Here is a 27883-nt window from a genome sequence, read left to right on the forward strand (position 1 = left end):
GATCTACCCTCATTCATCATATGTAAAGTTCATGACAGAGAATTCCAATAAGCAAAAACATAGGGGGCAATTCTCAGTCACTGCCGAGAAAAAATTAAAATGTCCAAAAAATTGATGAAGCAGGTCTTTTACGATTGGTATCTGCTTGTCACTCTGGGCCAACAGAGGCTCAGCAGTAAGCACTCTGCTCTTGTGTGTGTGTGTGTAATCAAAGTTACGAGTTCATATACATGCTAATCTTTTTATCAAGTTACCTTCCATTAGGAAAGTGGGTGCACTCAGCAACTGTTATGTAATTTATAAATGGCAGAGCGCAGCAATCAGTCTCCTCCCCCCCCCCCCCCCCCCCCCCCCCCAGGTTTTATTACGCAAATCCAGATTTCGGCTAGTTCCTAGCCATTATCAATGCATTATTTTTTTTTTTTTAATCTCAATGCATGTTAGTTCCCTGTTGTTCAGGCTTCAGGCACTAGCTGAAATCTGGATTTGCATAATAAAACCTGCAGAAAAGAGAGAGAGAGAGAGAGAGAGAGAGAGAGAGAGAGAGAGAGAGAGGAGAAGAAAGAAAGAAAAGATTTGATATTTATAAATGCACATGGCATGTTACGCGTCCTGAAACTTCTTTTTAAGGAAATGAAGTACGTAGAAATATGATTTACCCATGGAACGCATTCCTACTATGATTCATAGCATCTCTGTTCTATTCTGTGATTCATAGCATCTCTGTTCCATTCCCTCAGTGACAGAGATGCTCGACTCTGAACATCTACACGCAGACAGATTGGAAAAGATCATTGCCATCCAGCAATAGGAAAGTATAGTCTACATGAATACACAAATGATAGCGAATACAGAGTTGTCCCCCCTCAGTTTGTACTATCACATAATATGGCTGTAGGTAACACTATGTTCCCATACAAAAGGATCCATAAAGTAATATAGTGTAGCGCTGTTCAGCACACCTTCAGCCAAAATGATCATGTAATTATTGATGGCAGGCACTTTTCAAACAACCAAGAAATCCCTGGTTTGAAGAACATTGCAAGAGAGTAAGTTATGAGTAAAACCTGGCTTATAGGAAAACGCTTGAGAAATCATGCACACGTTTAATGGTAAGAAATTACCAAGATAAAAAGAAGAAAAGAAGAAACTGCATCTGAAGAAGGAAAGGGAATGGGAAAGAAAGCAGATTGAAGAATTGGAGACAATTGGAAAAACAAATTAGTCAGAAAATTCTATCATTAATTAATAGTGAAAGAACAACATTTAAGCCATGTATTAATATATGTAAAAGTAATAATGGGGAATTACTAACTTATGACCAAGAGATATAATGTTAGGTAGAGTATTTTAGTGAACTGTTGGCTGCCCCAGGAGCCCCCTATAGAAGAGATTCCGATCCACCCGGAAGAATATGAGGCGGCCATAGTCCCTCCCCCCTCTCAGGGAGAGGTAGACAAAGCAATTGCCTGACTGAAGAACAATAAAAGATGCCAGAAGAATGGAATGTAAGGATGGTGTGACAGCAGACTAGGATCACACAAAATAATATTAAGGAGAATCTTTGGACCTGTGTATGAAAATGAGAGTCAGAGACGGCGAAGAAATGATGAGCTTTATGACTGCTATGAGGAGGATGATGTGGTCAAGTTCATAAAGTTGTGTAGAGTGGGATAATATGACTCTAAGAATAGGTCCTGTAAGGAAAGCCAGCTGCAGTGAACCTGGAGGAAGAAGAGCAAGAGGACGATTGAGATTGAGATGGAATGACGAGGTTGTAGAAGATGCTGCTCGAGTTGGTTGCTGTAACTGAAGGTCTTCAGCGAAGTCCAGAGAGGAATGGCGGAAAATTATTGAGGAGGCACAAGTCCTATCCTGGGATGTAGTGCCAATGAGTGTGTAGTGCTCATGTGAGTTAGTATATTAGCTTGATGCTGTATTTGATATTTATATCTGCTTACAGCATGTTATGTATCCTGAAACCTCTGTTTAAGGAAAGCCTTTACGTAGAAATATGATCTGTCCGTGGAAGACATTCATGTTATGATTCATAGCATCTTTGTTCCATTATCTCAGTGGCAGTGATGATCTACTTAGAACATATGCACAAAAAACAAACAGGTTTCCCGTTTATAGTGGGGAATGAACTAAGGTCTCAGATTCATCCAATGACTGGGAAATACATTTTGGTTAGTCATCCAACAGTCCTCAAAGTAATTATGCAAATATGAATCATCATATGAGCATGTTACGTAAACAGTTTAACAGTTTACACACAATATTCCCTTAAAAAAGTAATACGAACAGCTCGAATGGAGAGTTCAAATTTTTAGATCTGTCTTCCCTAACAAGTGGTTACTGTGCACATAACTTATGCATTTTTGAATATCAAATATATGGAGTGCTGGTTTTATATTCATACAAACGAATGCAAATAAATATGTAAATAAATAAGTAAATAAACCTCCTAGGAGGTGGGCTTCATCCTAAGGCCTCGTTTTACACATCAGTGCCCTACCAATCTCCAAATACACTATGAACATATTATGTATTCTGGTCAGCATCGATAATTTTTGAATCTGTTTTTCTTGAGACTGATCCAAAATTTCAGGAACTTCAGTTATGTTTAAAATGAGTTGAATGGGTGAGCGAACTTCCATCATCTCGCCAGTAAGAAGAGAGCTGGATACCTTAGCATAACCAATTTTCAAACTTCTGCAAGAACATACTCTTTATACAGAAGTGACAGATGCCATCTGGAAATCATGGACTCTGATTGCTGATGAGAAACCATGGTTTTCAGTTCTAAATACTAAATGAAGCTAACTCCACATTATATTACTGTCCTTCTACATCACCGTTCTTAACAGAATAAGAGTCAATTTCTAAGTCGAAGAGATCATCATATGAACCATTTAACCCACTACCGCTGGTTTGTGTTTGAGTCTTGGTCACGGCTCTTTTATTCGATATTTTGTTTTGGCCCATCTGATAATATTCTAATGATTGGAATACCTTTCTTCACCCCTCTGCATTGGGCACTGCATTTAGCAACCTGAATTAAATATGTTTTTCATGAGCAATTCTGCAATATTTTGCGTATGGTGCAAGAACTATTTATGTTTTGCCAGTCTCCGTGACAAGTTTAACCACATTCATTGTGAAGACACGCACAAATAGACAATCAGCTGGGATTATGCAATAATTTATTTATGGTGTATTTTTGTTCCTCATATATAATGAAAAGAGCTGCTCCCCCCCCCCCCCCCCCCAACCTGCAGTTGGTTGGGGTGGATGTCACATGACACCTGCTCTAGTTGCCCATTGAATATTTCATTCAAGTTTTTTTTTTTTTTTTTTGTACGCAGAGCAGCCAGCCCTCTGACTGAACACACTGAGCTATGGTGCCACTATCACTCAACCGCCAGCCTAGCATTCCTGCATGCAAAGAATTATGGATAACCAAGCTGCAGCATGAAAACAAGACTTTCCATCATTAACTTTGATGAGTCGCAGATAGGCACAACAAAAAGACTGTTCCAAATAAAGATTTCAGCCCGTAAACAAATTTGTCAAAAATACACACACACACACACACACACACACACACACACACACACACACAGACAGAGAGACACAGACACGCGTGCGCGCGACTGCAATCTAAGGCAACTGTAGCCACATTGCGAGCAGACACACCAGTACATGATGGGAGTGGCAACTGAGTGGGCATAAGGAGGAGGCTGGGGCCGGGAGGGGGAGGGGGAGGGATAGTAGGGGAGGGGTGGCGGACAGTGCAGTGCTGCTAAAGAGTGCGCATGGATGAGGTGGAGAGGGTAGGGCAGCTTTGCGCATTCGGGAAGTTAGCCAGAGGGCAAGGGAGAGGTGGGGAGAAGGGGGAAGCAGGAAAGGAGAGAAGTAAAAAAAACTGGGTGCAACTGTGGAATGAGTGCTGTATAGTGCTGGGATGGGAACAGGGAGGCTGGATGGGTGAGGACAATGAATAATGAAGGTTGGGGCCAGGAGGGTTACGCAAACGTAGGATATATTGCTGGGAAAGTTCCCACCTGTGCATTTCAGAAAATCTGGTGGTGGTGGGAAGGATCCATATGGCAAAGGCTATGAAGCAGTCATTGAAATGAAGGATATCATGTTTGGCAGTGTGCTCAGCAACTGGGTGGTCCACTTGTTTCTTGGGCACAGTTTGATAGTGGCCATTCACGTGAACAGAGAGCTTGTTGGTTGTCATCCCACATAGAATGCAGCACAGTGGTTGCAGCTGAGCTTTTAGATCACATGACTGGTTTCACAGGTAGAACTGCCTTTGATGAGATAAGTGATGTTTGTGATCGGACTGGAGTAGATGGGGGTGGGAGGATGTATGGGACAGGTCTTGCATCCTTAGTGTATTACAGGGGTATGAACCATGGTTGGGAGCAGGGGTTGTGTAGGGATGGATCAGTATATTGTGTAGGTTCGGTGGACAGCGGAATACCACTGTGGGAGGAGTGGGAAGGATAGTGGGCAGGGCATTTCCATTTCAGGGCACAATGAGAGGTATTAAAAACCCCGGCAAAGAATGTAATGCAGTTGCTCCAGTCCTGAGTGGTATTTAGTTATGAGGGGAATGCCCCTCTGTGGCCAGAAGGTGAGACTTTTGGGAGGTGGTGGGAGCCTGGAAAGATAAGGCACGAGAGATTTGTTTTTGTACACGGCTGGGAGGATAATTAAGGTCTGCGATGGCTTCAGTGAAAACCTCGGTATATTTTGAAAGAGACCACTCATCACTGCAGATGCAATGACCATGGGTGGCTAGGCTGTATGGAAGGAACTTCTTGGTATGGAACAGGTGGCGGCTGTCAAAGTGAAGGTATTGCTGATGGTTAGTAGGTCTCATATGGATGGAGGTACTGTTGGTGCCATCTTTGAGTTGGAGGTCAACATCTAGGAAGGTGGCTTGTTGGGTTGAGTAGGACCAGGTGAAGAAAATAGGGGAGGAGTTGCTGAGGTTCTGGAAGAATGTGGACAAGATGTCCTCACCCCCAATCCAGATCGCAAAGATGTCATCGATGAATCTGAACCAGGTGAGAGGTTTAGGATTCTGGATGTATATGATGGATTCCTCTAGATGGCCCATTAATAGGTTGGCACAGGATGGTGCCATGCAGGTGCCAATAGCCGTACCTCGGATTTGTTTGTAGGTAATGTCTCCAAAGAAGAAGTAATTGTGAGTGAGGATATAGTTGGTCATGGTGGTTTGGAAGCTGTCGGGTGTTGGGAAAGGTACAGTTGTGTTCAAATTATTTGACTAAACTATTATTTTTGATACTCTTAAGTTTTCTGGAGTAAAAATTGGAGAGCAAAGTGTAATAATTGATTTGTTTTAAAGGTTTGATTGATGCCATGAAATTTCCCTTCCAAGCAACTCACAGATCACTGAATTTTTCACAGTTGATAACATTTGTGATTTTCCCTCAAAATCGTGTTGGTGTAAGCTGTCTGTGTACATGCTTTGAAACTGTGTTTACAGTAATATTTTATGTTTCTGTGGTGTACTTCAGTTTGTTATTTATTCTATAAGTTTCTTGCTACATTAACAAGACATTATATAGCTTGTGAACTAGCATGTTTTAAGCAATAGGAATAAATGTGAGGTCCAAAGAAAGTGAGGACAAAAGGAAAGACAAAAAGATGTTTCACTTCGGAAAGTTTCGGCTGTGGTAGCACTTCTTGCTGAAAATCGTTATACACAACAAGAAATTGCTGACAGAATGAGAAAATGACAGAAAACTGTCATCAGAACCAAACTTTCAGTGCAGAAAGCTGGTGAATACAAGCCAAACAGGAAAGGAAAATGTGGACATAAAAGAAAAATAAATCCCAGAACAATGAGGAGACTCACAAAAATGACAACAATGAACCATAAACTTACTTCTACAGACATGAGCCAACAGCTGAAAGGTATGGGTGTTGAATTTTCACCTATGAAAGTGAGGACGACGCTGTCTGAATGTGGTTTAAGGGCATGCTGACCGACGAAAAAACAGAACATCATACCTGCCATGAAAACCAAAAGATTACAGTGGGCTAAACAACTTCAGGAGTGGACACGTGAGGACTGGGCTAAGGTATGTGCAATGATTTGGTAATTTCAGTGGGTCTGATCTTTACAGTTAGGAGTCTTGGTTTGAAATTGTGATGTTTCATTGATACTGAAGAAATGCACATTTGAATTTTGGGACTGTTGAGGTCTCCTATGCTACTATTCCCAACTTTTCTAACTTGCAATTTTATACACATGCTTCAGTGATGAATCTGAATTCACTGTGTTGGAAGAAAGCAGCCAGTATGTTCGTTGCAAACCTGGAGAACAGTTCAAAAGCTGAGTGTTTGCAGCGATACGTGAAGCATCCAACTTTTGTTATGACCTGGAGTGTGGTGTCCGAGAAAGGTCCTAGCAGGAAATTTACAATGAACACCAAACAAGATCTCATAGAGAAACTAGACAAAATCCGGTACCATGACGATGATATTAAAATATCATGTGAAAAGTTAACAAAACTATGCCAAACAGGATAAAAATATTGGTTAAGAACAAAGGCATGCATAAAAGTACTGAATGTATAAATAATTCATATGTGGATGTAAATGTGTAATAAATGTAAAGTTTTGGAAAAAATCTTTAGTCTAATAATTTGAACACGTCTGCAGTGTTCAACAGCGGTAATGCGATGGGCATTAAGGATGTTAATGCAAAGGTAGGTGGCATCAATAGTGACAAGCAGGGCACTGTGTGGTAAAGGGACAGGAGTTGTGGAGAGTCAGTGGAGGAAATGGTTGGTATCTTTTATATAGGAAGGTATGTTCTGTGTAATAGGTTGACGGTGTTGGTCCACGAGAGCAGAAATTCTCTCAGTGGCGGCAAAGTAAACAGCCACAATGGGGTGTCCTGGGTGGTTGTTTTTATGGACTTTAGGAAGCATGTAGAAGTTAGGAGTGCGGGGAGTGGTAGGGGTGAGCAGAGACACGGACTCCAGGGAGAGGATCTGGGATGGGCCTAAGGATTTTAGGAGTGTCTGGAGATCCTGCTGGATTTCTGGAATGGGGTCACTGTGGCAAGGTTTATAGGTGGATGTATCTGACAGCTGGCAGAGTCCTGCGGCCAGGTAATCCTTGCGGTTCAAAACAACAGTGGCGGGGCCTTTGCCTGCAGGCAGGATTATAAGGTCGGGATCAGCTTCTGGATGGTGGACTGAGATTCTTTCTGTAGATGTAAGGTTAGTTTGCATGTTGAGAGAGACTTGGGGAATTATGGTGAGGCAAGGTTAGAGCTTAAGAAATCCTGGAAAGTTAACAGCGGGTGGTTTGGGGGCAGTAGGGTGGATCACGACTAGGTGGAGGAGTGAACTGAGTTAGGCACAGTTAAACAATGGTCTTTGGTTGAGTCTCATTGGTAGGGTTGATGGTCGAAAAAATGTTTAACCTGAAACATAATGCTGCTGATGTGTGTGACTGTTAATCCAAATATATTTAAAAATGTTTCTTATGTTACAATAAAGCATGTATATTTTTCACGGATCAGTATAAGAAAAGGAAAGTAGAGGCATAAGATACTTCCCTGAATGTTGCCTGTACCCTAGCTGTTTTTTATACGTTGTGCAATCAGTGATACTAAAGAAAATGATACTTCAGCTAAACAATGTTCAGTTTTCTATACTTTTATCACTATTGTTGCCAACATCACAAAATAATAAATGTATAAATAACTTTCTGAGAAATGCTTTGACTAATAACCCTAAATAATTGTACAACTTCTGAGACACCTGTGATTTATAAATCAGTAATACTGTGAGTGGGGAAGAGACTGATAAAAATGCAGCTTGTTGAAGGATGGATCCTGTCAAATAAATGCATAAGAACTCAACATGTGTAACTGAACTCAATGACTGTAAAGATACAAATAATAGCCACACTTACAAAGGATAAACATCACCATAAAAAAAACTTAACTTCCTCCTACACCCTTTTGATCCCTGTGCAACACATGATTTCAATAAATACAGGTATTTTATTTCATTCCTATCCAACTGAGTGTTGTGCCATTTTTCCTGGTTTGCATATTTTTTATATAAATACTGTGGTTATATGCAACGCCTCTTCACATTTCAACTTTAGGACCTCTAGTAGATTTCATCACGGCTGTTAACACAAGTGTGATAAGTAGACAAATGGCAACAAGGTTGCTTTTGTAGTGTCTTCCATAGCCCCGTATCAGGGTATCGTATAGGCTGAAAAGGTGATGTATAAAAAAATAGCTGTTAGTTAAATTATGCTTGTTTCAGACGACATTCATGTCAAACAGCCTTTTACTTTGAAATACGAGGGAGAAAAACTTAATAGAGCTATTAATTCTGTTCTGAGACGACATTTCTGCCATGAGACACCAAGGTTTTGAGTATTCAAACAAATAATGCGGCCTTAATTAAATAGTTTAGTATTCATCTAAGGAAAAGGTACTATATGACAATTCTACTACAAAATAGGGAGGGTACCTGGTGACAGAGATTAGTTGATATGAAAGCATAACAACTATCTATTTCCATATTACGGGGACTGCCACTAAAGGACAGAGGTCAGATAATGGTACATAAAATGAAGTACATATAATTACAGACTACTTAACGGCACATTGAGAGCACTGTCTATTCCTTATAGTAAAGCATTGGGGTGTGTCAAGATACAAGTTTGCTTGGACCGATAGACTCCATAGCTGAGTGGTTTGTGGAAGGACTTGGGTTTGATTCCCAAGAACACTTAGCCTCATGAGTCCAAATGAGCAGCTGCCTGAATAAAGAAGGTGCAGCACCATCAGGATTCATATACTGGCAATAATGGATGGAAGGTTTGGCAACACGCTGATTACATGTAATACCATAGATAGTATACAGCAGTTGACTGGACAGAACATACCTACAGTCCAATGTGTGAGTGATGATTACATTATGTATGGACTGACTTGATTCATATACACACTAACGAAACATGGGAACAGCTGAAACAAGTTCTTGTGCCGCATTCCACCTCACCAGTTAGTTTTCAATGATCTTTGGTGTCATGAAGATGGCACAGACTGAAGACATCCACAACTATCAAATGGTATCTTATTCTCTTTTTCTAACAATCCTGATATTCAATAAAACAGTGCACTGAAAGTTATAGAAATAAAATGCTATAATCTACTGCACCTCCCACAAAGATCAGTTTTGCTATCTTTATGAGGTTCCTGACAATTTTCTACATAAAAAAAGAGTGATACACAACTTTCATCGATTTAGCATTAGTCAGTTACAAAGAAATCATATCCTGTGGCCAGATGAGGTCTTTCTTTTCAATAGCTTACTCATCCATTATTACCAACAATTTTTCATTTTAAGCATCAAATAACGATTTGTAGATGGCATTAGCTGCATTATTGTTTACATGAATTTTATGAAGAGCATACCATTGACATGAGAACCATATGTTCAGAATCACTTGAAGCTAGCCATAATAATGGAATACCAACAAATATATCCATGCACAAACTGTTGCTAAAAGTCTGTGCAAATTCTGGCTTAAATTTAAATGGATGCTCATAATTTCCACACTATTATGGATAAACTAATTTCCTTGTGGAGTTTTATTTATTGATTTCTTTGCAATGCAGAAGTCACATACGAATATTCTAGCAAAACAAAGCTTTCTTTATACAGTTAAATTTAATATAGTACAATACCTGTGTCCTGTTAAGGCTACTGCCTGCACCATTTGAACTGCCAGCACCTCCCTGTTTGGAGAAAAATTAAGAAAAAATAACAAAAATGACAATCCCAATGCGGAAGAAACAGAATCATCCAGCTAATAATGTTACCCAAAAATCACAGTGTGTCACACAAAATTTTACAAACAAACACAACATCTGGCACCACATCTTCCAATTTTCTTTGAGATTGATATACCATCACAAATATTATCTCTCTCTCTCTCTCTTACACACACACACACACACACACACACACACACACACACACACACACAGAGAGAGAGAGAGAGAGAGAGAGAGAGAGAGAGAGAGAGAGTTTTTTTGGTCATGAACTACTGTAAGCTTGAGAGCTACAAAAACAAATTTGTATACTCTTGAGAGCAGGATATTCTTAGCTCGGGTTAACACAAGATTATGGAAACAATAATGGGCACATTTTTTACTAAGCTAATCAAAAGCCAACAGATCAAACAGCAAAAATATCATAGATTCTTCACAAAACAATGTTGTGACACAAAGAAAATCCTTAGTAAACTGCAAGGCACTTACAAGATGTGCATGACAAGTGATGGTACCTCTTGTTATCTACTGATGAGAATTCAACAAATAGCAACAATAAATGTAAAGTGGAATGTGGTAGTTAATGGCATTCCTCTTTCTGAAACTACAGAATGACAAACAGATAGCAGAGTAGGAGACACAACATATGCTATTATTTCATTTCTGTACAGTGGAAGCATAATATTTCCATCAGGACAATATTTGCATATCTGTACATAAGCATATGTTGATTGAATGTTACATTATTTGAACAACAAAAACACTCCCCAAACAGTCACTAAAATTCAGAAATATTAGTCACAATGTGTTTGAGAGAATTAGTTTCACCTTCAGGAGACTGTCTTGGACTTTGGTTCACACACTGTTGAGTGTTCCCCCCCTGAACCATGGACCTTGCCGTTGGTGGGGAGGCTTGCGTGCCTCAGCGATACAGATAGCCGTACCGTAGGTGCAACCACAACGGAGGGGTATCTGTTGAGAGGCCAGACAAACGTGTGGTTCCTGAAGAGGGGCAGCAGCCTTTTCAGTAGTTGCAAGGGCAACAGTCTGGATGATTGACTGATCTGGCCTTGTAACAATAACCAAAACGGCCTTGCTGTGCTGGTACTGCGAAAGGCTGAAAGCAAGGGGAAACTACAGCCGTAATTTTTCCCGAGGGCATGCAGCTTTACTGTATGATTACATGATGATGGCGTCCTCTTGGGTAAAATATTCCGGAGGTAAAATAGTCCCCCATTCGGATCTCCGGGCGGGGACTACTCAAGAGGATGTCGTTATCAGGAGAAAGAAAACTGGCGTTCTACGGATCGGAGCGTGGAATGTCAGATCCCTTAATCGGGCAGGTAGGTTAGAAAATTTAAAAAGGGAAATGGATAGGTTGAAGTTAGATATAGTGGGAATTAGTGAAGTTCGGTGGCAGGAGGAACAAGACTTCTGGTCAGGTGACTACAGGGTTATAAACACAAAATCAAATAGGGGTAATGCAGGAGTAGGTTTAATAATGAATAGGAAAATAGGAATGCGGGTAAGCTACTACAAACAGCATAGTGAACGCATTATTGTGGCCAAGATAGATACGAAGCCCACACCTACTACAGTAGTACAAGTTTATATGCCAACTAGCTCTGCAGATGACGAAGAAATTGAAGAAATGTATGATGAAATAAAAGAAATTATTCAGATTGTGAAGGGAGACGAAAATTTAATAGTCATGGGTGACTGGAATTCGAGTGTAGGAAAAGGGAGAGAAGGAAACATAGTAGGTGAATATGGATTGGGGGACAGAAATGAAAGAGGAAGCCGCCTGGTAGAATTTTGCACAGAGCACAACATAATCATAGCTAACACTTGGTTTAAGAATCATGAAAAAAGGTTGTATACATGGAAGAACCCTGGAGATACTAAAAGGTATCAGATAGATTATATAATGGTAAGACAGAGATTTAGGAACCAGGTTTTAAATTGTAAGACATTTCCAGGGGCAGATGTGGACTCTGACCACAATCTATTGGTTATGACCTGTAGATTAAAACTGAAGAAACTGCAAAAAGGTGGGAATTTAAGGAGATGGGACCTGGATAAACTGAAAGAACCAGAGGTTGTACAGAGATTCAGGGAGAGCATAAGGGAGCAATTGACAGGAATGGGGGAAAGAAATACAGTAGAAGAAGAATGGGTAGCTTTGAGGGATGAAGTAGTGAAGGCAGCAGAGGATCAAGTAGGTAAAAAGAAGAGGGCTAGTAGAAATCCTTGGGTAACAGAAGAAATATTGAATTTAATTGATGAAAGGAAAAAATATAAAAATGCAGTAAGTGAAACAGGCAAAAAGGAATACAAACGCCTCAAAAATGAGATCGACAGGAAGTGCAAAATGGCTAAGCAGGGATGGATAGAGGACAAATGTAAGGATGTAGAGGTTTATCTCACTAGGGGTAAGATAGATACTGCCTACAGGAAAATTAAAGAGACCTTTGGAGAAAGGAGAACCATTTGCATCAATATCAAGAGCTCAGATGGGAACCCAGTTCTAAGCAAAGAAGGGAAAGCAGAAAAGTGGAAGGAGTATATAGAGGGTCTATACAAGGGCGATGTATTTGAGGACAATATAATGGAAATGGAAGAGGATGTAGATGAAGATGAAATGGGAGATATGATACTGCGTGAAGAGTTTGACAGAGCACTGAAAGACCTGAGTCGAAACAAGGCCCCCGGAGTAGACAATATTCCATTGGAACTACTGACGGCCTTGGGAGAGCCAGTCCTGACAAAACTCTACCATCTGGTGAGCAAGATGTATGAAACAGGCGAAATACCCTCAGACTTCAAGAAGAATATAATAATTCCAATCCCAAAGAAAGCAGGTGTTGACAGATGTGAAAATTACCGAACTATCAGCTTAATAAGTCACAGCTGCAAAATACTAACACGAATTCTTTACAGACGAATGGAAAAACTAGTAGAAGCCAACCTCGGGGAAGATCAGTTTGGATTCCGTAGAAACACTGGAACACGTGAGGCAATACTGACCTTACGACTTATCTTAGAAGAAAGATTAAGGAAAGGCAAACCTACGTTTCTAGCATTTGTAGACTTAGAGAAAGCTTTTGACAATGTTGACTGGAATACTCTCTTTCAAATTCTAAAGGTGGCAGGGGTAAAATACAGGGAGCGAAAGGCTATTTACAATTTGTACAGAAACCAGATGGCAGTTATAAGAGTCGAGGGACATGAAAGGGAAGCAGTGGTTGGGAGGGGAGTAAGACAGGGTTGTAGCCTCTCCCCGATGTTGTTCAATCCGTATATTGAGCAAGCAGTAAAGGAAACAAAAGAAAAATTCGGAGTAGGTATTAAAATTCATGGAGAAGAAATAAAAACTTTGAGGTTCGCCGATGACATTGTAATTCTGTCAGAGACAGCAAAGGACTTGGAAGAGCAGTTGAATGGAATGGACAGTGTCTTGAAAGGAGGATATAAGATGAACATGAACAAAAGCAAAACAAGGATAATGGAATGTAGTCTAATTAAGTCGGGTGATGCTGAGGGAATTAGATTAGGAAATGAGGCACTTAAAGTAGTAAAGGAGTTTTGCTATTTGGGGAGCAAAATAACTGATGATGGTCGAAGTAGAGAGGATATAAAATGTAGGCTGGCAATGGCAAGGAAAGCGTTTCTGTAGAAGAGAAATTTGTTAACATCCAGTATTGATTTAAGTGTCAGGAAGTCATTTCTGAAAGTATTCGTATGGAGTGTAGCCATGTATGGAAGTGAAACATGGACGATAAATAGTTTGGACAAGAAGAGAATAGAAGCTTTCGAAATGTGGTGTTACAGAAGAATGCTGAAGATTAGATGGGTAGATCACATAACTAATGAGGAAGTATTGAATAGGATTGGGGAGAAGAGAAGTTTGTGGCACAACTTGACCAGAAGAAGGGATCGGTTGATAGGACATGTTCTGAGGCATCAAGGGATCACCAATTTAGTATTGGAGGGCAGCGTGGAGGGTAAAAATCGTAGAGGGAGACCAAGAGATGAATACACTAAGCAGATTCAGAAGGATGTAGGTTGCAGTAGGTACTGGGAGATGAAAAAGCTTGCACAGTATAGAGTAGCATGGAGAGCTGCATCAAACCAGTCTCAGGACTGAAGACCACAACAACAACAACTGTTGAGTTCTATCTTAAGCTATTTGAGTAATCAATCTCCTATCAGCGGAACATTTCCAGCCGGGCTAAAATATGGCAAAGTTAAACCACTTTACAAGAAGGCGGATAAAGACATACCATCAAACTATCGACCAATTTCACTTTGCTGGCTTTCTCAAAAATATTAGAAAAGGTTGTGTTCAAGCGTCTGCTTAAGCATCCGACTGCAAACAATATATTGTCCAAGGGTTCTGATACATAGAAAGCTATTTAAACTTACAGTGAGAATGTACTTACTTCATTAGATAATGAATTAGAGGCTACTGTCATTTTCTGTGACCTGTCAAAAGTCTCTGACTGTGTGAACCACAGTATTCTCTTCATTCACTGGCAATGCTGCAAAATGGTTTGACTCTTATCTAACTAACAAGAAACAAAGAGTGTCATTGCAAAATACCTGTGACGTAAGCAGTGAGTCTTCATCTTATTGGGAATTAATTACATGAGGTGTTCCTCAAGGTTACATCTTGGGTACATTGCTTTTTCTTATGTACAGTAATGGCCTCTCATCTGTTACATCGCCAAACGTTAAGTTCGTTTTGTTTGCAAATGATACAAACATTGCAGTAAATAGCAAGTTAAATACAGATTTATAAATAGCTGCTAATCAAATTTTCACTGTAATTAATAAACGGTTTAAAGTTAATTCACTGTTATTAAACTTTGAAAACTCCCCCTATATGCAGTTTAGAACCCGCAAGAGTTTCCTTCCAGCATGTGTACAACATATGAAGACATGCAGATCAAAGAGGTTGACAGTGTTAAATTTCTGGGATTACAATTCGATAATAAATTTAGTTGTGAAGAGCATACCACAGAATTGCTTAAGCGCCTAAACAAGCCTGTATTTGCAGTGATAATGATGTCAGATGTAGGAGATATAAATATTTAAAAAAAACCGGCATACTTTGCTTACTTTCATTCTGTGAGGATTGGAACTTAAATAGTGGCAACTATTTATTCACAACTGATACAAAAGAGTTACATGTTTGCAACTGTTACTGTCCTTCAAAGTAGCCACCAGCGTTGTATAGAACCCGTTGCCAGCGATGTGGAAGGTGTAGTACACCGTTAGCAGAGCCTGTTCTGTTGATCGTGCGAATGGAGCGGTCTACTGGCTGCTCTGTTCGGTCGATGGGATTGGGAAGTACTGTACTATTCACCATACTCCCCGGACTTAAGTCCTTGTGACTTTGATTTGATTCCGAAGCAGAAGGAACCACTTCTAGGCATTCACTCCAGAACTGTTCCAGAGATTCGACAGGCAGTAGACCGCTCCATTCGCACCATCAACAGAACAAGCTCTGCTAACGGTATACTACGCCTTCCACATTGCTGGCGACGGATTCTACACAATGCTGGTGACTACTTTGAAGGACAGTAACAGGTGCAAACCTGTAACTCTCTTGAATTGGTTGTGAATAAATAGTTGTCACCATTTAAGTTCCAACCCTTGTATTATGTCATATGGGATCATATTCTGGGGAAGCTCACCAAACCGAGCAAAAGTTTTTAGCATGCAAAAGCATGCAATAAGAATCACTTGTAGTGTACATTCAAGAACATCATGTAGAAACCTGTTCAAAGAATTTTGTATTCTGACCACTGCTTCTCAGTACATTTAGTCCTTAATGAAATTTGTTGCAAGGTAATATATCTCTATTTCCAACCAATAGCTCAATACATAGTATCAATACTATGAATAAGAACAATCTACATATCTTGGTCCAAAAAAGGGTTCCACTATTCAGGAAAACTCATTTTCAATAAATTACCAGCAACCATTAAAAACGTAGTTTCAGATAAGGTACTGTTTAAAGAGAGGTTGAAAGACTTTTTGATAGGCAATTCCTCCTACTCTATAGATGAATACATTAACAGAGACTGTTAGACCAGCATAAGTAAAAATGTCTGTTAGACTTCAGTTTTGACAGCACTTTGTCACAACAGGCAAACTGACTTCGCGAGAAGATGATGGGTACGAAACTCATTGAAATATTGCGACAAGATGACACCTCCACTCGACTGATAACCCAAGAAGAATTCATCAATTCTGTAAATATTAGCAGTTCCAGTTCACTGTAATGTGTCCACCTAATTTGGCAATCTCCTGACAAATGACCAGCATAGTACACATTATATCCAGATGTTTTATGTTTTGTGTTATATTTTCTGACATGTCCCACACCCATGAGGATCATATCTATCTACAGAGCGAGGTGGCGCAGTGGTTCGACACTGGACTCGCATTCGGGAGGACGACGGTTCAATCCCGCGTCCGGCCTCCTGATTTAGGTTTTCCGTGATTTCCCTAAATCGCTCCAGGCAAATGCCGGAATGGTTCCTTTCAAAGGGCACGGCCGACTTCCCTACCTGTCCTTCCCTAATCCAATGAGACTGATGACCTCGCTGTCTGGTCTTCCCCAAAAACAACCAACCATCATCTCTCTCTCTCTCTCTCTCTTTTTTGGGGTGGGGGGTGGGGGGGGGGGGGTCTATGGAATGAGCGGAATCTAATCTAATCATGCATAGCTCTCACAAACACAATGCACTCAGATGTTATAAAATAATCAAATTTCTTATTCAAACAGAATAAATTTAAATTTATAACAAAAACAGGCTCATTTTGTGGATATGTTGTATAGATATCTGAAGTTTTGCTACATTATATGGCAAGCTCTATATCTGAACTTCATATCTGTTCATCGTACCATGGTTAGAGCCAAAGGTGCTCCACATCCCTAAAGGCTCCCTTCATGATGGGATTTAAGGTACACTATGTATGTATGTTTGTATGAATGATGTAACACAATATGTGGGTGTCCACTCATAAGATATGCTGAGGAGCCAACTGGCCCACCTGCCTAATATCGTGTATGAGACATTGGTCCCCCACCCCGTAACTGCAAGTAGTGTGCACCTACATTGTTTCAATCAGGAGTAGCAGGTTGAAGAGTGAAGTCCTGTGTTTGCTCCTTGATGCTACAATGGAATCTTGATATACTGCTCAGCAGCTTGCTATCCTTTCTGTGTGAAACTTGGTAAGAACGCCGCAGTAACATATGGGAAGCTATAGCAGAATTTTTGAAATGACATTTTATCAAGGGCATAAGTTTTTCATTGGCACAAAATGTTTGCTGAATGCAGAACAAGTGTCAAAGATGAACACTGCAGTAGGTGACCATCAACAGATGACAACACTGTCACTGCAAGTGAACTTGAGTGAGCTGACTGAAGATTAACTGTGAAACTGATTGCAAATGAATTGAACATTAATTGGGAAACTCTTACCCTGACACTGTCAGAAAATCTGGGAATGAGAAAATTTTGGGCCAAAATGATTCCCTAAAATCTCACACAGCAACAAAAAGATCAGCAGAGGACTGTTGCTGCTGATCTGTTGGAACAAGTGGAAGTGAACCCGTAATTACTGAAATGACTTATCACTGGTGATGAAACTTTGTTTTTCCAGAATGATGATGAGCTGTAACATCAAAGTTGCAATATTGTTCGAAGGTATCACCAAGACCAAAGAAAGTTCACCAAGGGGAAATGCATGCTTGTGTGAGTACTGTGCACATACGGTGGTTACACCCAGGCCAGATACTAAACCAAGACCACAACCAAGAAATTCTTGAGCCCTTGAAAATGTGTGTGTCATGTTCGTCCACACATCGCTAACAACTGGATCTTGCATCACGATAACACATCATCCCATACTGCAGTGTATATTGGACAGTTTTTGATGTCAAAGACCATTGCAGCACTTCCACAATCTCATTGTTCACCAATATGGCCCTTTATGATTTTCCCAAAAAATAAGTTTTTCATTACAGGACACCATTTTGCAAATGTACAGACATAAAAACAGCTGTAACAAAGGCTTTTGCTGCTAATCCACAAGATGAGTTCCAGAGATGCTACCAACAATGGAAACATTGATGTGGTAAGTGTGTACAGGCACAAGGAAATTACTTTGAAGCACATACTGCTGTGGTTGTGCAGAAATATAATTAAGATCCCCCCCCCCCCAACCAGCCTCACAGTTTTATTGTTATGTCTCATAAGAGAGTTAATTTGTGTTACAATACGACCGACAACATTAGTTTCAGGAGTGACTGTAAGATATTCTTTGATAGGGTAGAATAATTTCGTCACCACTTTATGTTCTTTAATTCAAAATTGTTGAGGCTTTTGTGCCCACATGTTGACATGTTCTTTGTTGGCTTCTGTCATGGGTTCTTCGGTCAATGTTTGTTTTGACGATTTTTCTGACGTTTCACCAGCACAAGTAGCTACATTGCCAAAACTTCATCCTCCAGTGTTGGTGGCAGACAGAGGCGAGCTTGGAACCACAGATCACATGTACCTGTAGCACCAATGTTTAATGGCTTTTCCCTGATCAATGCCACAGTGGCTCTCCCCTTGCTACCTGCAACAGTTGTTCTTGGCAGCATGGGAATCCAGCGTCCATTCACCTTGAGACTTCCAGTAATCCTTATGTCGATGGTTCATCCAGACATTTGTATGGCAACCACCACTATCTGATCAGTCACACCTCAAAATATGCATGCTGCCACACTTCCTACAGCCGACACTGTCACATGAGGATGCGGCCACAAACAATTATGCCACTGCCAATGAGATGTAACCATCCCCACTCTGGAACTGCAGTTCGAACATTTTGTGTGTGTGTGTGTGTGTGTGTGTGTGTGTGTGTGTGCGCGCGCGCGCACGCGCGCCCACTGAATAACATTTACTGACTTTCACAGTGGCCAGGGCTCGACATCTTCTGAATAGATATTGTATTGAAGAGTGACAGGTTTATAAATCTTCTGTGTCTGTAAATAGCTCTACATTCAAATCTAATTTTAGCAACTGATGCTCCAAATATAGCAACAAAGTTATGTATTACTTTTGTTACTTGATATTATTTGTAGAATAAATTAATATCTGAATTCTCTGTTCTTGAACACTTGAACAGCATCTGTTCCTTGCTCCTGTATCCATTAAAGAAACACACAGTGTGAAAAGGAAGACTTAACAGCCTGCAGATGAGCAAAAGGAAAGTGGAAGAGCATGAGCTTTAAACACCAGAGCAGGGCAATTTTTTTCTTTCTATTGAATTCTTTGTGTGTGTGTGTGTGTGTGTGTGTGTGTGTGTGTGTGTGTGTGTGTGTGTGTGTGTGTGTGTGTGTGTGAAGTTGAAATGCATAAGCTGAAGTATTTAAGATATTTATGAAATCATGACAAACCAGTGAGAGCAACATATAAGTGCTGAGCAGCATCTAACATCTGCTGTTCAGTTTCAGAGTCAACAAATAACAGAACTGCTGTCGGCAGTTTCTTGGCTCATACAAGTGCAAGCAGCCCCGCAGCAAAAGGTGCCAGAAGCTACAGAAGGAATTCAGCTGCCCCGTCCACCCTTCCAACAGTTCAACGAGATAAAGGAAACGGGGAAAGAATACATAACACAGCTGCATCAACACTTTGACGCTTACAAAATCACAGGTGAACCGCATCGTGCATTTTTCTTCTCATGTGTAGGAGCGTACACCTACATCCTCCTAGTGCAACTGTTTCCCCTCAGTGAGCTCCAAACCCAGCCCTACGAGATCATAAATGCAAGATTAGATGAATTCTTTGAAAGTAAAATATACATTGCTCCTGCACAGTATGAATTTTTCTGCATACAATGTTGTAATGATCAGTTATATTTAAGAATGGACTGCAGAACTGCACGCCGTGAGACATAACTAGAAACTGTAAATTCAATTGTGTCTATGGCACAGATTATCAGGATAACATTCTTCACCATGCTATTATTCGGAATCTATCAGATCAGGGACTAAGGGCCGAAATTCTTAAGTATTGTAATCCTAGCCTCAGTGAAGTGCTTAAAGTTATCGATGCATGAAATTCAAGATTTACCTGAGCAAGATTTCTGTCAACACCAGGTATCACTTTATTTGAGACGAACAACCTGTGTCCTAGCTACAACCTCGACTCCATCACTCGCAAGTCAGCATCATGTAAACAAGGCCAGACACACTACACACAGCATTTGCCACATTGGTGCAATGCTAATTACACTGCTCCAGCTCCGCGCAAAGCAAAATCATGTGTGAAATCGTATGTCACCCATGATTGAAATAACTGCTTCTTCAGACAAGCTGAATGCAATTATTGTCATCACCTGGTACATACAAAACTGGTCTGCCTGCAGAAGACTAGAACGCCCTCCTCTGTTTCACGTGAGAATAATGCAAACCAGAAACAAATGGAAATCAACATCATTTCATCTTCTGCATCTCCTCCTGCTCAAAAGTCAGGAAAGTGAAGACGCAGAAAATACGCACACACAGGTGTTTAATGCGAATACTACAAATTTCAAAAATGTTTTCCCAATCTTGAAATTCACAAAAGTGCTCTATTACACAGGTGGAAACAGAACAGTTTTTTATAACACAGAATGGACAACTGTATTAAGTGAACACACCACAAACTGTGGATTACATTGCTAATTTGTAACCAGTAAGGGCCTTTTAAACTAAAATATACTGGAGCTTCTGTCACTTTGCTTAACATAGATTCACATGAAAAAATTGGCCAACCACCTTTGCAAACATCAAGTCTGCATCTGACTGCCCATAATGGCCTTCAAATGCTTGGAATGTGCCACTTAACTGCAAGAAACAAAAACATGACTAAGGAAGTCTCTTTCACTGTAGTCCTCACACGGGCAAGCTCAAATATTTCTGAGGTGGATGTGTTTGGTTCCTTCACATTACACATACAAGACAATGTGCATGCCACTGACACAAACGTTTCATGCAACTGACACAAAAGCTTCCTGTGCCACAATTCAGCAACTCCATAACGAGTATCAACAATTGTTCGACAATACTCTAGGATATGCAAAAAGATTTCATGCTCACCTTATGATGAAAGCTAATGTGCACACTGAGTTTTGCCATACATACCCTGTGCCGCATGCATTACGCAATGACATCGCTTCAGAAATTCAGAGACTGGAATCTGCTGGTGCCTTAAAACCTATTTAAGTGAGTCATTGGGCATCACACTCAGTCATCATTCGCAAGCCAAATGGGAAAAGTGATAATTCATAAGCCACATGGGAAGATTCATCTTTGTGCAGATTTAAAATACATGATAAATTCACGGACAGTCATTTATAGAGGAAATTTTAGATCCTCTGGAGGGAAGACAGTTTGTAATCTCCCCATGGAAAATTACCCTCTACCACGCAATAATTAATAATGGTCAACCAAATCATCCACATGTATTTACGTTTGAAAAGTATCTGATCAGATTTTCTAGTAATATATGCGCCGACAGCTCGTCGACCCCAAGGTATTTTTCTAGTACGTTTATTCTTTGGAACAACAGAGGTACAGAAATGTATGCTCCATGGTTATTATAGAGAGAGAGAGGAACAGCTTCGGAAGTATCGGTTGGAAGATTGTCGGATTGCTAAAGGAGATTTATTTACTCTTCTTCGCGCTAAAGCGAGCTAGGAAAGTTTGTGCCGCTAGCGTGATAGATAAAGAGAAAGAAAAACTTGTAAATTTAATTACATGAGACTTGGAACCAACAGAAAACGGAACATGTACGGAAATGGATTCAATATACAATTTTCCTCAGAAATAAGGTTTGTGACCATTTTATTCTAGAGTGAATGACGAATGAGTTCTCTGTCTGAACCATTGATGATTGTCTAGGCCCTGTAATTAATTGGGAAGTTTCAGCTGTGACGAAGAGAGCCTGCAATCTCTGAGTTTTTTGAAATTGTCCAAAAAGGTTCGTCCACATCTGAAATTTTAGATCTGTCGTATACTGAACGAATTGTTCAAACGATCGATTTTCCCAACTGAATGCAGCGCTTAATAATAATAACAAATGTAAAGATCTTTTCTAGCAAGCCAGCCGCTGAATATTAAGACGAAGGGCTCCACCAGAGATTCTACTAGGCTGATTTCACGTAAATAATATATTTAAATTGTACACAGATAACGGACAGAGAGAGAGAGAGTGAGAGAGTGAGAGAATCCTCCATTAGCATAATTGTTTCTCTGTCTTTTCACGGATCAGCCTAACTAGAAAACACGAAGTCCTGACTTTATTGTACCGATTTATGTGTGAGAGGGAAAGAGCGATAAAGGCGACAGATACACTTCTGTACAGACAAAACATTACACCAAGTTAGCGGCAAGCTGCATTCACATAGACTTTCATCATTTACAAAAGCAGAGTAGAATTCATTATAAGTTCTTCTTAAAAATTGATCTTGCAGAAGCCTACCTGCAATGATCAATGGACAAAGAGATTAAAAAGTAATTGTTATGAATATTCATGTTGGCTTGTTTGAATACCAACACCTACCTATCAGAAGTGTTTCTGCATCTGCGTTGTTTCAAAACTTTCTTGAACAAGTAACGCTGAAGGTGCCTTCTTGTTTTAATCATTCTGACGTCATAATTGTCTATAGGCAAACACCCCCCCCCCCCTCCCCCTCCCAGCACAATGGTTGAATACTTAGGACATATCACCGACACCAATGATGCTCGTCCTTCGATGAAACATTTCAAGCAACTGCCATGTTCTTAAAGTTCATTCCTAATGTGGCACAAACTGCCACATCTCTGAACCACCTCAGACACAAAAATGTTCCGTTCCACTGGACAAAAGACCGTGACCAAGCTTTTCAAAGACTGAAAAATGCATTGCTTCGTCAACTGTGCCTTATGCATCACGTTCCAGTCAAACCACTTGTGCTTGCAGACGATGATTCTTCCTATGGCATTTTTGCAGTTTTATCCCACAAATTTGGCAAAACAGAACACCTCATCACATTTTCTTCCAAAACTTTGAACAGTACTCCGATTAATTATAGTCACCTGGAGAAAGAAGCCCTGGATATAATATATATTGTCACCAAATTTCATGATCACCTGTAAGGCAGAAAAACTTTCCTTGGTCACGGACCATAAGCCTTTGATTGCACTGTTCCACCTGTTGAAACAAGTTCCTAACCACATGGTGCAAAAGCTTCAACGTTCGTCACTATTATTGTCAAATTACCAGTACAAAATTCTGTTTTGCCCAACAGCTCAACACGCAAACACCGACACATTGCCTCATTTATCTGTCTGCACAGATGCAGCACTTTTACTTTCATTGCTAAAAAGTTACATTCGCAAAGTTTGGCTTCACTCTTAGAAATGAATTCCCGATCACTTACTGTGAAGATACTTAGTGCACCGCAATGGTTTTCTATACTGAGTGATGTGATTCTGCTTCACACGACTAACGAACACACAACAGTGTCTATCCCAGCTTCGTTGTATCAGCAGGTGTTAAGTCTTCTACATAGAAGTCATTGGGGAACAGTTTGCACTATACATCTAACACACCAACATTGTATATGGCTTGGTTTAGATAGCCAAATGAACATGTGACGGCACAATGTCGCACTTGCATGGACAATTAGGCTGCTCTGTGTCAGGAACATTTCTCCTGGCCACAATCTGATATTCCATGGCAATGCCTCCATATAGATTCTGAAGGCCCCTTTTGGCAAACACGTTAGGCGATTATCATCAATACCTACAGCAAATACCCCTCTGTTATTCCAATGCATTCTACAAATGCTGTCGGCACTATCAAGGCACTAGCTTCTGTATTTTCTCTTGAAGTCTTGCCACAAACAATTGTTTCTGATACTGGACCTTATTTTTCTTCCAAGAAATTTGCACACTTTTGCAAACACAACGGAATACAGCGTGTCAGGACAACACCACAATCTCGCCACAGCCTAACGGCGAGGCCAAACATATCGTTCAAACGTTCAGAATGAAGATGTACCAACTTCACGCCTCACATCCACAAGACGGTGCCTTACTGATGTTTCTGAGTTCACATTTTACTTTGTCTGATCCTAACATTTCGCCGGCAGAGTGTTTGCATGGGCAATGCCATCGGACCTTGCTGCATTTGCTTCATCCTTTCTCTCTGTGACAGCTTCAGACTTCACCACAAAGTTTCACCTGCATGCATCACCGTCACCAAAGTCACCATGCATCACCGTCACCAAAGTCACCTACGGTCCATGAATTCAATGATCCTGCTGTAGATCAAACTGTTCTAGATATCTTCATTGAATGACGTCTGGTCACATGAAGCAGCCACATCCGTCTGCCGCAATGCAACCCCCTCTGCACCTTACCAAATTAGGTACGTCCACATGCAACCGCCCCACTGATGGTAGTCTCCACCTGTCCACCTGTGGTGCCAATGTCACCAACACTTCAGGTCGCCTCTCCCATAAACAATGACACTGTCGACTAGTAACCAGCACCCTCCAGCCTCCTATCTGTGCTGTCGGAGTTGTTCTGCACCTGGTTTTCCAGAACAGTTTCCCTGTTGGGATGCCGGTTGGTCTACTCTGCCTCCAGCTACGCAGTCTGCCTCATCAATATCCACAGCACAGGCCTCTCCCCTCTACCTCCTAATATGGGCAGGGAGAGGTGTGGTATAGGCCACTATCCAGTTGGCCACACCTCCAAATACGCGCACCATCAGTTACACCGCCATGTTTCCTACAGCTGCAACCGTGACATGGGGATGCTGCCACAAACAATTATGCTGCTGCCAATTAGATGTAAGCATCCTCTGTCTGGAGCTCCCACGGAGGGTGAACTACTACTTTGTGTGTTTGTCCATCAAATAACATTTACAGACTTTCATAGTGGTCAGGGCTTTACATCTTCTGAATAGACATTGTACTGAAAAGTGACAGGTTCATAAATCCTTTGTATCTGTATATAAAGGGTGTATCAAAAAGAATCATCCTATATAAAAAAATCATAACTATTATGTTATTTGAGATATGTGCGTGAACAATGTACTGTTGTGTAGTGTGGGTCTGTAATAACTGTTCAGTGTGACTTTCATGCTAGGTATGGTGTGGATCCTCCTACAGCACAGAGTGTTAGATGATAGCATGAACAATTCCAAGAAGCTGGTTGTTTGTATAAAGTCAAATCACCGAGTGTCTAACACAGACGTCGAATGCATCCGCCATAGTTTCACAAGGAGTCTGCAGAAATCCATTTGCCATGCAGCTCAACAGCTCAACATGCCCCTGATGTCCGTTTCGCACGTGTTGAATAGATGTTTACACATGAACCCATACAAAATTCTGCCTCAGCAAGCTCTTCGTGATGGTGACAAACAACAATGTGTGGAATTCTGTAATTTTGTTCTTGGCAAGATGGTGGATGATAGTTTTCTTCCACACTTAGTATTTAGTGACAAGGCAACAGTCCATTTAAATGGAAAGGTGAGCTGTCACAAAGAGAATAAGGGGTACGGAACAACCATATGAAGTTGTACGAAATGAGAGGGACTTCACAGTTGGAGTCTGATTCGAAAGACTTCATTTACGAGTAGGATGGGCCACCGCCACACTGGCATCTGGAAGTGCGAGAATTTTTAACTCAAAGGATTACTGACTGATAGAGCAGCTGCATTGGACCAAATTATTCAGCCATACATTACTGGCCTCCAAGTTCACTGGAATTGACTGTATGTGATTATTTCTTGTGGGGCTGTGTAAAAGACCCAGTTTATGTGCCTCTGTTACCAACAACAATGAATGAATAGACATCCCATAACAGCAGCTGTGGAACCTGCAACTCAAGACATGAAACTTCCTGGCAGATTAAAACTGTGTGCCGGACCGAGACTCGAACTCAGGACCTTTGCCTTTCGCAGGCAAGTGCTCTACCAACTGAGCTACCCTAGCACGACTCAAGCCCCGTCCTCACAGCTTTACTTCTGCCAGTACCTTGTCTCCTACCTTCCAAACTTTACAGAAGCTCTCCTGCGAACCTTGCACAACTAGCACTCATGAAAGAAAGTATATTGCAGAGGCGTGGCTCAGCCACAGCCTAGGGGATGTTTCCAGAATGAGATTTTCGCTCTACAGTGGAGTGTGCACTGATATGAAACTTCCTGGCAGATTACAGTTCATTACATGCATTAGAGTTCATGAGGAACAAGGCACGATCACCAACAAACCTCTACCATCGTTGTGTCCAAGAGGGTCAAAGCAACTGCAGAGCTGGTTAATGAAAATATTAATGATTATTTCATAGTAAATGAAGAAGATATAGTGTTATACACCGAACCCAGTGAGCAAAATCTTTATGAAACAGTATGTGGATTCTCATATTCTCTCTCTCTCTCTCTCTCTCTCTCTCTCTCTCTCTCTCTCTCTCTGGTTTCCTTGGCCAATAAGAAGAAACTCACAGATTATGCTGATGCTCATCCAAAATGTAACTTCCCATCATTAAAATCGCAATTCCGAACCCCGAAGAAGAAAAAATCTTCAAATGTGGAAAAGAGAAACGGAACAAGATGGCACTGGAAATATTTCAGGGTACATGAAGCTGGTGAATCAGCAAAATTATCTACTGTATTTACTCGAATCTAAGCTGCACTCGAATCTAAGCCGCACCTGAAAAATGAGACTCAAAATCAAGGAAAACAAATTTTCCTGAATCTAAGCCGCATCTGAAATTTGAGACTCGAAATTCAAGGGAGAGAAAAGTTTTAGGCCACACCTCCAAATCGAAATAAAGTTGGTCCATTGTAATGTGAGACACAATTTAGGTCGAATGAATGACGATACAGCTACAGTAGTTTGGTTCGATTCGTAAGCTTACCAGTTAAGCTTTACCAGGTAGCCATTGCTATGCGTCATGCGCTCCGTCCGTATTTATACGAGAGCCCTTCCTTTTTCTCGTGCTTCGTCTGGTTTGAATCGATTGCGTATTTTGCTTTGATCTGATAAGTGCCATTCTCTTTGTTATAGGTGTTTACGTCACTCTAAGCTGAAAATGCATTATTGTACTGTGTCATGCATTGTTTGTCGCATTCTGATAATGTGTGTTTACAACCTGTTGCTGCTCGCGGCATGGCTTGCTTTTGTGTGCGCTACCGTCGCTTACGGAGGGGGAGGGGGGGGGGGCAAGAGGAATTGTCACATTAGCGAAACAATGGCAAGAGACTGCTATTTGTTGTTACTTACACTGCTGCTTTCTTTGATAATGATCAACAAGAACCAAATAATAGGCTGCGTATGATAGAAGATGTTCTGAACACGAGTTTATCTAACATTTCTCGCCGTTTGAAAATCTTTTGCAGAGGCCTCTTTTGTTCATTACATTCTGCACAGAAATTATAGTCATCTTAGATTTAAAAATGTAGTCAACTGCAGTGCTTCATTTCTGACTGTATCGCTATTAGGCATAAAAATAATACGAATATAAACATGACATGATATGTATATTCTTCCGCGTTTGCTGTTGTCTCACACTAGTTTCGTAGTTTATTAGGCAGACAGGATTTAAATGAGATAGCAGCAAATACGAACGAATACATGGCAAAATGTTTATATTCGTATTATTCTTATGGTGAAGAGAATACTGGATGTGATTCACAATTCATAAAAGTTCCTATTAGCAACCATCTCTTCTCACAGGTAGGAAAAAATTCAGAACGTAGAGTTGGCCATATTGACAAATATCCCAAACAGTCTTGCCAGTCGGATTTTCATAGTACATCAAAATGCTGCTACATTCGAAGATGAACAATACGGAATTTGTATTTACTTCATTGGATAATGTATGAAAATGCAGTGGTCGATTTACTGACTCAGAGGTTTTGGCGCCAGTATTTATCTTTGTGCCTGCAAAGCATGCCTGTGTAGCACTACATATATTCGATGGCA

At 40.6% G+C, this 27883-nt stretch overlaps 1 protein-coding gene across 1 annotated transcript in view; it reads right to left on the bottom strand.

Annotated features, from left to right (window-relative positions):
- LOC126483484 (transcription initiation factor TFIID subunit 4) overlaps positions 1-27883 on the bottom strand; it is a 210098-nt gene that overhangs the window by 36430 nt on the left and 145785 nt on the right. Inside the window, exon 12 of the mRNA XM_050106624.1 lies at positions 9776-9826. Coding sequence (XP_049962581.1) covers positions 9776-9826 — 51 coding nt within the window. The remainder of the gene's footprint in view (positions 1-9775; positions 9827-27883) is intronic.

This window comes from Schistocerca serialis, chromosome 1 (assembly GCF_023864345.2).
Source record: "Schistocerca serialis cubense isolate TAMUIC-IGC-003099 chromosome 1, iqSchSeri2.2, whole genome shotgun sequence".
NCBI lineage: Eukaryota > Metazoa > Arthropoda > Insecta > Orthoptera > Acrididae > Schistocerca > Schistocerca serialis.